Consider the following 11,297-nt stretch of genomic DNA (forward strand, 5'->3'; position numbering starts at 1 on the left):
CCCGCCCAAAACCCTGACTGGCCTGGGGGCAGGGGAGCTGTGCAAAGTTTCCCTTGCCCTGCTCCCACCCTCTGCGGGTGTATGTGCTGTGTGCTCCTTGCAGGGTGTGTGTGTTTGGGGGGGGGGGGGAGGAAACTTTGCACAGCTTCCCCGCCCCCAGGCCAATCAGTGCTCTGTAATCAGCGCTGCGTGCGGCTCATAGGGTGGGAGGAAGCTGTGTGCGCTCCCCGGCCCCCAGACTCTAATTGGCTTGGGGGTGGGGGACCGGCGGGGCCGTGGGCTGAATGAACCCCTGGGTCCTTTTACCCACCCCGGTCACAACAGGGAATCCTCACGTGACTCCTCCCCGGTCACCCATTCCCAGACAAACAGAGGCTAGGGACACCATTCCTACCCATCCCGGCTAATAGCCAGGACTCGACAATTAAGGGAATCTACTTGCCCGTGGCGAGTCGATTTTAGCCTGGCGAGGCCGGGCAGCGTGTGGTTCCACGCGGCTGGCGAGCCCTGCTAATAGCATTGCTGGGCCTAACCTCCCTGAACTTATCTAGCTCTTTTTTGAACCCTGTGAAAGTCCTAGTCTTCACCAAAGGGCAGGCAGGACTTCGGCTGGTAGTCCCCTGACTTGGGACTCCGGCTTCTGAACAGTCGGCCCGTGAATGTTAATAATAAAAATCCTCTTGCCAGAATCTTCACCCAAAGGGCCGTGGGCCCTGAATTGCAGCCACCTCTGGGGTGGGGCCATCGACAACAGCTGCAGAAGAGACTGTTCCAATTCCTTTGCCCAGCGCTAAAGGCAGCCACCTCTGGGGTGGAGCAGCTGGGTGCCAGGAAGTGACTGGCTTCAAATAAAGCAGAAGTGGATTTTTGGGGAACAGGCGGAATGGAATTTACAGAGGGGTATTTAGCCAACAGGCTGGTTCATCCCTCCCCAATGAGAGAAATGCTCGGGGATACTGGAACATAAGAACACAAGAATGGTCAGACTAAGTCAGAGCAAAGGTCCATGTAGCCCAGCGGTTCCCAACGTTTTCCAGACAGGGACCTATTTTGACAATTCAAGAAGACTTGCTGACCCAGGGCAATTCAAAAAATGTGTGAATGGCTCCGTAAAGGCCACATGGGGAGACACCTGGTGACCCTTTTGAAATGTAATGATGACCCATATTTGGGTCTCGACCCACAGGCTGGGAAACCCTGATTGAGCCCAGTGTCCTGGCGTCCAACAGCGGCCAGTGCCAGGTGCTCCAGAGTGAGTGGACAAATCGGAATCATCAAGCGATCCCTCTCTTGTTGCCCATTCCCAGTTTCTGACAAACAGAGGCTCCGGGCACCATTCCTGCCCATCCTGGATAATAAGTATTGATGGACCTAACCTCCATGAATGTATCTAGCTCTTTGTTGAACCTTGTGAAAATCCTGATCTTCACAACATCCTCTGGCAAGGAGTTCCACAGGTTGACTGTGCGCTGAGTGACGAAAAACTTCCTTTTGTTTGGTTTAGACCTGCTGTCTATTCATTTCATTTGATGACCCCTAGTTCTTATATTGTGGGAATAATTAAGTAACTTTTCCTTATTCACTTTTTCCACCCCTGTCATGATTTTATAGACACCCACATACATGCACGGAGGTGTGCTCACACATGTACCCACATGCATGGAGGTGTTCTCGCACAGGCACACACACACAGATGTGTGCTCACACATGTACACACACACACAGATGTGTGCTCACACATGCACACACACATATGCATGGAGGTGTTCTCTCACGCACACAGATGCACAGAGTTGTGCTCACACATGCACAGAGGTGTGCTCACATACACACACACGCATGCACATACTCTGTCCCCCCCGCTCAGGGGCCACGTTAATGAACCACACACACCAGGGCTCTGTCTCCAGACTGAACACGCTTTAATGCACCGGGGATGGAGGAATCGCAGAGGGAGGGTCAGGCCACGGACCCCCAGCAGGTTAATTAGCAGGATCTTCGTTAATGATTCAGCAGGCGCTAACAGGAACTGGAGGCTCTTCTCTGCAGGGACTGGGATTGCTCAGCTCTTTATTCCCAACTCCCCGGAGCCCACACCTGCAGGACACACAGTGAGTGGGGTTAATGCCAGTGGGGAGTGAAGTCAGACTAGGCAGGGTTTGGCCCTGCTTGCCGACGGACGGAGAGACCTGCAGCGGAAACCTGAGGCTTCAGGATTCCACATGGGGTACTGACCCCTGCGCACAGCAAGGGGGCCTCAGAAGAGGGCTCTTCCCCCCCCCCCAGTCAGTGCTCCCCCCTCCTGGCACACAGGCGTCCCAGCAGCTACTGGATTCTCCTTCGGTCCCGGCAGCTCTCCCCAGAGCTAGCTGCATTTCACTCCTCCCTCGCCTCCTTTATTTTCCGCGACATGGGGAGCCCCACCCCCTCAGCCACCAGTGGCCTTGGATCCATCCCTCGATCCCCATGCGCCCCACTGGGGGTCCCTGTCCCTGAGCTCACGCCTCCTCCCCAGAAAGGGGGGCGGAGGTGGGACGACCCTGGAGAGGTAACACCACGGTCATTCAGAGGAGCTGAGCAAGTGAAGATGGGGCGGAACGTGGGGCTGCCCCACAGCAGGCGGGTTCCGGAGCTCCTAGGGGATGTGGGAGCTCCCCATGGCAGGAGAACGGGGCATGTTTAGGAGGCCAGAAGGAGGGACACCATCTCCAATCCAGCCCCAGGCTTGGGGGATAGGTTGGCTCAGAGGGGTTGGAGAGACATGGGACCCGTAGGGCTGCCGCCCTTTCACCCCGCTACGGCTCACCTGCAACGCTTGGTTTCTCCGAGAGCAGCGCGGCCCAGAACGCACAGCGCGAGGCGTGCGGCGCCGTCTCAGCTAGGGGCGGCTTGAGGCCGATGTGCTCAAAGTTCTGCTTTGTCGGGTCGTAGCTGGGCCACCGCTTTGTGCCGCCTTCCCCCGTCATGGGTTTCCTGCACGGAAAATGAACACACCCCGCTGTGGTTGGCACCAAAAGTTGGTAGGGACGAGAACATGGGAGCCAGCTTGAAAAGTTTGACCCCTTTCCAAAATGGCTGCCACCCCGTGCTGTTCCAATTGAGGGTGAAGCCACAGACTGCCCTCAGTTAAAATGTCTGCTGCCACCCGGTCTTTTCCTATGGGCCGAAGGCTACAGGTTGCCCCTTATAAACATGGCCACTGTCTTTATTGTTTAAAACTAATAAGCGAAAGTTCTTCTTCACACAGCGCATAGTCAACCTGTGGAACTCCTTGCCAGAGGAGGCAGTAGAGGCTAGGACCATAACAGTTTAAAGAGAAGCTAGATTAATTCATGGAAGTTAGGTCCATAAAAGGCTATTAGCAATGGTGTCCCTGGCCTCTGTTTGTCAGAGGCTGGAGATGGATGGCACGAGACAATAGCTTGATCTTTGTCTTTGGCCCACCTCCTCCGGGGCACTTGGTGCTGGCCACTGTCGGCAGACAGGCTACTGGTCTAGATGGACCTTTGGTCTGACCCAGTATGGCCGTTCTTATGCTTTTATGTTCCACTGATCTCCCTGAGACTGAAGCCATAGGCAGCCCTTAGTTATGATGGCTGCCATTGGCCTATGGCCCTTTGGAAAGAGAATCTTCCCTTACTGCAGATGGCCGCTATTTTCCATTGTTTCCAATGGGGCTGAAGCCAGACTTCCCCCAGGCAAAATGGTCATCCATCGTGCTCACAGACGTAGGAACTGGGCTGCATGGGGAGCAGCACCATATATGTGCGTGTGGTGGGGTGGGGGACAAGAAACGACAGGGGGATGCCAAGGAACTTGGGAGCCCAAACAGGAGGATCTGAACTGGAAGCAAGTCTCAAGCCACCTTTTGCCCTCACTTAAGATGGACTCTCTCACTTGTCCTTTCAACTAGGATGAGGTCAGCTGCTGCCCTCACCCAAAATGGCCACCATCGCCCACGGTGCTCAACGAGACTGAAGCCACACGCTGCCCTGGGGCGGCTGCCGTTTGCCTCTATGCCACGCTGTCCTGAGGAAAGATGGCCGCCACCTGTCACTGTTCCCCAGAAGCCACAGCCTGCCCTCAAGGAAGATGGCTGCCACCTGTCACTGTTCCCCAGAAGCCACAGCCTGCCCTCAAGGAAGATGGCCGCCACCTGTCACTGTTCCCCAGAAGCCACAGCCTGCCCTCAAGGAAGATGGCCGCCACCTGTCACTGCTCCCCAGAAGCCACAGCCTGCCCTCAAGGAAGATGGCTGCCACCTGTCACTGCTCCCCAGAAGCCACAGCCTGCCCTCAAGGAAGATGGCTGCCATTTCCCATGGATTCTAAAGACAGAGTCCAAGGGCTGCCCTGAGCCTGAAGGCTTTCACCTAGGAAAGACCTTGCCTGCAGCAAAGATGCTTGCGGTGGTCTGTGGAGGAGCATCCCAATCCGTGGCCATGAGTTTAGCTCTAGGCTAAGGGCTTCAACTTAACAGCTCAACGACTTTTCTAAGAGGCCCCTGCTTTGACCGGGCAGGGAGCCGGGCTTTCCTGGATGTTGGTGGACGCTTGTCCAAAAGGTTACAGCAGCTCTCGCGGTTGGCTCAGGGGGAGAAGACTGGAGGGGGACTCTCTTACCCGCTCCGGGCAAACACCACACTGTACCGCATCACCTGCCGGCTCAGCATCGCCTCGGCCGCTGTGTAGTTGGCTCCTACCATGGACGCCAGGTTTCCAAAAACGTAGGGCACCTCCGAGCCGTGTGCCACTCCAGTCCATTCAGGTGTGGGCAAGCCGCTGGTGCGGTGAGCGAAGTAGTACGTGAACACGGGATTTCCAGCCATCGCCTCCAGCCTGGCCATCTCCAGCACCGGGCACACCACGACATAGTCACCCATAATTTGATCCATGGCCCAGCGGTACCGTGCCACGCCCTCCTGTTTCCCCTCCAGGCTGTACCACTGTGCTATGGCCTGGACGGTGCCTTCAGGTGCGCGTGGCACTAACAGCCGCACCACCTGCAGCAGCTCGTCCCAGCCGATGGAGCTGGCGTCGTCCGGGTCGAAAGCGCGATCGATATGGTATAAGGAGTAGGAGCCGTCGTTGGCATTGAAACCAATTGTGATACTTTTAGCTGGGCCGTGCTGGGCCCGCAGGAGCCGGGGGGGTGTATCAGAGAGGAAATCCCCATCCGGGGTTGGCACAAAGGGCAGCTTTGGCAGCTGTTTGTGGCTGAAGACGGAGAACTGGTATTTGAGGAACTCTCCTGCATCCTTCTCCTGCAGGCAGCCCACCAGGGCAGTGCTGTCCCCAGCGGAACAGCCCATCAGCTGGGCCAGCCTCTGTCCTCTCTCCTGCGACTCCTCGAGGGAAACCCACGTCCCTGGCGCGTTTGGTGCTCCGCTCAGCAGCGCGGCACGGGCGAAGAGGGACTGGCTCCCTGGGGAGAGGAGGTGGAAACCGACCGATGCAGCCCCAGAGTCCTGGCCATCAATCACCACGTGTTCTGGGTCTCCTCCGAAGGCGGCCACATTGTCCCGTAGCCAGCGCAGTGCCAGGCGCTGGTCCCACAGGCCGGCGTTCCCCGGGGCGGCTGGGGGCAGAGCCAGGAAGCCCAGCGCCCCCAGCCGGTAGTTCATGGAGACTATAATCACGTTCTCGGTGGTGGCGAAGAAGCGCCCGTCATAGATGTCAAGGGAGGCTGCGCCCATGTAGAACCCCCCACCGTGGATCCAGACGAAGACGGGGGCCGTCCCGTTGGGCTGCGGGTAGGGCACCCAGAGGTTGAGGAAGAGACAGTCCTCGGACTGCGGCGTTTTGGGTGTGTATATCTCAGCCTGAGGAGAATCAGTGAGCGGAGGCTGGGGGCAGGCGTGGCCGAAGCTGGTGGCCTCCAAGACGTCGCTCCAAGGCTGGTGGGGAAGCGGCTTCTGGAAGCGCAAGGGCCCCACGGGGGGCTGGGCGTAGGGGACCCCCAGGAAGGCCGTGACCATGGCGGAGCCGGCCGGGAGGCGCTTGCCGCGGATGGGGCCGCTGGTGGTGAGCACCACGGTGCCGTCGTCGTCGGAGCCGGCGCTGGGGCCCGGCAAGGAGAGAAGGAGCAGGCAGGGGAGCGCGGGGAGGAGTCCCGGCATCATGGGAGCTGGAAGAGAAAACCTCAGAGTGAGTTCCAGGGGATGGGATCTGGGGCCTTTCCCATTAAGGGGGCGCTGGCTCCCACCGGATCTGGCCACCTGAATTCAGGCTGCAGGTGAGAGCTCCTTATATCAGACTTGTTAGGAAACACAGCCCCTCGGTCTGCGCCCCTCGCGCTCTGCCTCCCTGCTGAGCTTCCGAATTGGCCTCCACCAAGACCCACGCTCAGGGGAGGGCTAGAGTGGTGGAGAGGCTGGGCGAGGGCCGGACAGAGGCATGGGACTTTTGCCCGAATGGGAGCAGCATAGTATTTCCGCAAGAAGCACTGATTTCTTACAGTAGGAAGTCAGTGCTTTTGCGGAAATTGAAGCGGCCGGTGTAGACAGCTGGCAAGTTTTTCCAGAAAAGAGGCTGATTTTCCAGAAAAACTGGCCAGCCTAGACATAGCCGCTATGTCTAGACTGCAGGCATTTAAGTTCTGATTGTTGTGGACGGAGTGGCCAGTAGGGCACCTGTGCTTTTTCCTGGGGGCCTCTTCTTTAAAAAAAACAAACCCTTTTCCCTGTCCACACACGCCGTTTTCCAAAAGAGCTCTTTTGGAAAAAGGCTTTTTCCTCGTAGAAAGAGGTTTACCGCTGATGGAAAAACCCCTGCGTTCTTTCGACTTTCTGTGAAAAGAACACAATTGCAGTGTGGACGTTAGTGTAGTTTTTCCGGAAAAACTGTGGTGTAAACATGCCCCTCGTGTAAAAGTTTTGCACAAAGTTCATGAAGTCCGTCTTCTTTGTCAGTGAAAGAGAGAGATGCACAGTGGTTGCTCCCCCCAGAGAACAATTATTCGCACTGGGCTTCACAATAAACAAAAGTGTTTTTATTAAGTATAAAAAGTTAGATGTAAGTGGTTGCAATTGAAAACAGACAGATCAAAGTAAGTTAGGGTATGTCTACACTACAGCGCTATTTCGAATTAACTAATTTGAAATAACACATCTAGACACAAAAACTATTTTTGCTATTTTGTGGAAATAGCACGTCCACACTGAGTGGACCCTGAACCGAAGTTGAGGCTGGCCGGAGCCAGTGCTGGCAGGGCATCAGGTTATGACTTAGTGTGTGGGGCTGCTGCCTGAGGCTAACTGAGCTCCGTGCTTAAAGGGACCCTACCCCCAACCCCGGACAGACAGTTCTCAGGGTTCCCCACTTGCTTGTCTATCTCGATGAGGGTCAGTCTGGCTGAAATGACAAGCAACAGCTTTCTCTCCGTGAGAGTCTGATGTCTGTTTTGTGCGCATTGATTCTTTGGCAAAGTGTCTGAGAAGTTTGTCCAATGTACACGGCAGACGGACACTTTAGGCACACGATGTTGTGTTGGAGAAGGCTGGAGAGAATCCAAGACCGGGCGTGTGCTGGGGTCACCCTGTAAGTAACAACCCAGGCTGGTAGGAGCCAGGCTGTAGCTGTTGTGTTGCTGAGACACTGCTGGGTGGGAGTTGCTGGACCAGGGCTGTGGCTTTACATAGTCACTCAGGTCTACGGTTGTGCCAGGGAGGTGACGGAAATGATGAATTTGATGAACGTCCACAGAAGGCCCCAAACCAAGTGGCACTGTGGCCCAGCCACTCAGCTTCAGCCTACCTGACCCTTCTGTCTCCATCTACAGTGGCCGCGCCTGCCAGGTTGCAGCGCCGGGGCTGGGGTAGCTGGGCCCAGCAGCTGCTATGGGGTGAGCGGGAGGACCGGAGGGTGGAGGGTGGAGGGTGATCTCACATTCCTTCCCCATGTCTACCTGACCGCTCCCTCTGTTAGTGTCTGTTCAAGGCATTTTGTTTGGTTTTTATTCCCCTTGCACCTCTGCCGTGAAATCCATTTCAAAAGTGCCTGGAGAAAATCGTCGCTCCAGGCGTGAGATCTGGCTCGCGGGCGGGGCTCGGATCACCGTTGGGTGCCCGGAGGAGGCAGAAATTAGGCACAGGGGTGTGTTTAACGGGATTCCACCGCATAGCCACGGGAAAGCACTCCACGGGAATGGGGGCGATGAATTCCTTCTCCCCAGCTCTGGGAGCGGAGCGGGGTCTAGTGGGTTTGAGCAGTGGGGACTGGGAGCCAGAAGTCCTGGTTTCCGTCCCCATCTCTGGGGAGGGCAGTGAGGGCTAGTGGACAGAGCAAGGAGGGACGGGAGTCAGGACTCCTGGGTTCTGTCCATGGCTCTGGGAGGAGAATGGGGTCGAATGGGTTTGAGCAGTGGAGCTAGGAGTCGGGTCTCCTGGGCTCTTTTCTAACTCAGGAAGGGGAGGGGAGTCTAGTGTGTTGGAGGGGAACCAAAGCTCCTTGTTTTTCTCCTTGGCAGTGGGGCGTAGTGGTTAGGGCACAGAGGGCTTGCAGCAAGGACTGCCGGGTTCTGTCCCCAGTTCTGGGAGTGGCGTCTGCCGAAGGGGCAGTTGCCAGAGATTCCCAAGTCCGTTTCTGTGGCCCTATAAGACACCCACTCAGGCTCTCTGCCCCTGCCCCACCGTGCTGAAGCTGGGCATGTGGTGGGGTGGGGGGAGCCAGGCAACGCAGACTCACCGGCTTCTCTGGCTGCAGTCGCTGCTCTTGCAGGGTTTCGGGGAGATCAGCTGGCGCTGGAGCGGGCGGGTTGCCTGAGATGCTGGGAACAGGCACCCAGGGCGTATTTATGCTCAGGCCGGCTCTGCACACACAGGGGGAGGGGGACGTGGGCCAGCCGGATGGCACCGTTGGGCCGGGGCCAAGGGGTTTGGAAACAGACCTAGGAGATTGTAAACAGCACGTGGGCGGGGCCACCGAGACGATGGATTCTATACCTTGAACAGAGCCCTGTGGCTTTCGCTGCTGTTTCAGCCCCAGCTGGGCGGGGGTCCCACGGCCAGCCCACCCCGGTCCACGGGGCTCAGGCGTGACTATCCCATCGCCGCAGGGGGGGTCAGGCCAAGCAGGACTCTGGCAGCGGTGAGACCGGCTCCAGGCGAGATCCTGGTTCTGGAAGTGACAGCCGGGGGAATGTTTGTTCCTCCTGGATCTTTGAAATTGCCCCAGGTTCCCCGGGCTGCTTCTCACAGGGAGGGGTTCCCGTCTTTCTAGTCACCTGCCGCGGTCACCGGCTGGTCCCCGAGGCCCAGGGATGAACCAGCCCTCGCGGGACAAAAAATGTGACCCGGGCCTTGGTTGGTGGCGGGTATCCTAGGCAGGGGAAGGCGTTTCCTTCCCAAACTACCACACCTGGCCCCGCCTATACGCCACTGGAGTCCCCCAGCCCCACTTCCCCAGGCTGCTGGGTGAGCCCCGGAGACTGGGGCAGGCACACTGTGGGCTGCACTGCCTTCTTCCGGGCGCTTGGGCCCTCTGGCTGTGGGTTCGGCTGTGGGGAGGGCCTTGCTGGTCAGGGCTGTGGGGGCCACGGCCCCAGCCCTGTGCCAGGCTTGCTGGCTGGCTCTCTGGTGCTCTGGGACCAGGGGGGAGGTGGGGGCATTACCCTGGGGCAGGGAGGGGGCAAGAGCCAGCAGCCACATTGTGTGGGGGGAAGGAGGTTGGGAAGGGGCAAGCAGGTCCCAGTGCAGGGGGGGGGCAGGAGGGGAAGCCTGGACTCAGACAGGAGGGGCGGGGGTAGGGCTGCCTCCCCAAGCCATGGGGTCACCCGCCACCCATGACTGGGATCTGTGGAGAGGTAGCTGTAGGGTGGGAGTGCTGCGGGGGGCAGCCTGGGATTGAAGGGCGCCACCGAGCTGGGATAGCCAGGGGTCAGGACTGACATTGGCAGAGCTGTGGGGAGAGGGGGGGCAGGGCTGGGAGGGGATAGCCGGGGGCTGTGTGTCAGGAGTGAGGAGGTGTCAGGTGCGTTTTTTCCCTGGGCCTCATTTAATGTATCCCCCCCCCCCCCCGCTCCCCATCCTGTTTGTTTTCCTGGTGATTCAAACAAGCCAGGGCCCTTTCCCCGGGTGAAATTCCTGCCCTGTGGGGATCGCAAGGCTCGGGACTGGGATCTGCTGCCTCCCGGGTGCTATTTACACCGGCTAGCTCTGCCTGGCCCAGCATCTGCCAGTGATGCAGAGAATCCGAACATCGCCTGGGCCCTGTTCCTCGTGGCCCCTGCTTTGATCTGGGGGAAAGGTTTGGCCTAGCTTAGCACTGCAGACATTCGGGGTCAGCTTTGGGGGTAGGAGGGGCTTCTGCCGCAGCGTGTACCCCACAACGCTGCAGGAGGCACAGGGGAGAAGACTGCAGAGTTGGGCTCCCACCTCTCTCCCTCCCCACATCTCTCTATCTTCCCCCACCCCGTCCAACTCTCTGATTCCCTCTCTGCGTCTGTTAGCACCCGGCAATGTTGGGAATTCACCATCCTGATTTGGTGCCAGGGGACACACACCCCACCGAGCCGGGCCCGTTCTCCAGCGTCTTTCTGGTCATCCAGCGAGTCGGAGACACCCCCATCCTTTCACCCTTATACGCCTTCATTTTCACACAACCCCCTCACGCCCTGGTCACAAGAGGGGGAGAATTCAGGATCTTCAGCATCGCTGTCACTTGGACTGAAGAGAGAGCTCTGTTCGCTGGCAGCGGGAGTAGGGCTGTTATCCAATGGCAGTCAGCTACTCGAGGACTAACGTGTGTGTGTTTGACGACCATTCCATCCAGTAGAGAGCTGTGCATGGTTGTGTGTGTGCTGCAGGAGCGGCTTGAGGCGGGCTGCGGCAGCTGGCGCCCCAGGCAGAACGCGCTATCGGCGCCCCCGCCTGCAGGGCCATCCACGCCACTGACTCCTTTCCTCTAGGGCTACTCACCACTCTGTTCTATTGGACCAGAAACTCTGTCTTCCCCCCAGCCAAGGCAGAGAGTTGGGGTTACTACCCCCCTGAAAAGCAACACAGACGCCGAACCAGTCCAACTCTGGGAGGGCCCAGCTATAAAGGCTCAGTACCCAGAAAGCCATCCCCCAAAAAGGACCAAAACCCCTAATACATTGGTCTTATCCTGGCTACGTCTAGACAGGCATGATTTTCCGGAAATGCTTTTCACGGAAAAGTTTTCCGTGAAAAGCATTTTCGGAAAAGAGCGTCTAGATTGGCACGGACGCTTTTCCGCAAAAGTGCTTTTGCGGAAAAGTGTCCATGGCCAATCTAGACGCGCTTTTCCGCAAAAAAGCCCCGATCGCCATTTTTGCGAT

The 11,297-nt window shown here is 57.8% G+C and overlaps 1 protein-coding gene across 1 annotated transcript; it reads right to left on the minus strand.

Moving 5' to 3' along the window:
• Positions 1-1,909: 1,909 nt before the first annotated feature.
• On the minus strand, positions 1,910-8,753 carry LOC142823268 (acetylcholinesterase-like). The gene is made up of 4 exons (XM_075914138.2): positions 8,684-8,753; positions 4,622-6,125; positions 2,807-2,973; positions 1,910-2,097 (listed from the first exon to the last, which is right to left on the minus strand). Exons 2-4 carry the CDS (start codon positions 6,118-6,120, stop codon positions 2,063-2,065), a joined length of 1,701 nt encoding a protein of 566 aa, XP_075770253.2. The 5' UTR covers positions 6,121-6,125; positions 8,684-8,753; the 3' UTR covers positions 1,910-2,062.
• Between the last annotated feature and the right edge of the window lie 2,544 nt (positions 8,754-11,297).

The sequence above is a fragment of the Pelodiscus sinensis genome, chromosome 19, assembly GCF_052426305.1.
Source record: "Pelodiscus sinensis isolate ZL-2025 chromosome 19, ASM5242630v1, whole genome shotgun sequence".
Taxonomy (NCBI): Eukaryota; Metazoa; Chordata; order Testudines; family Trionychidae; genus Pelodiscus; species Pelodiscus sinensis.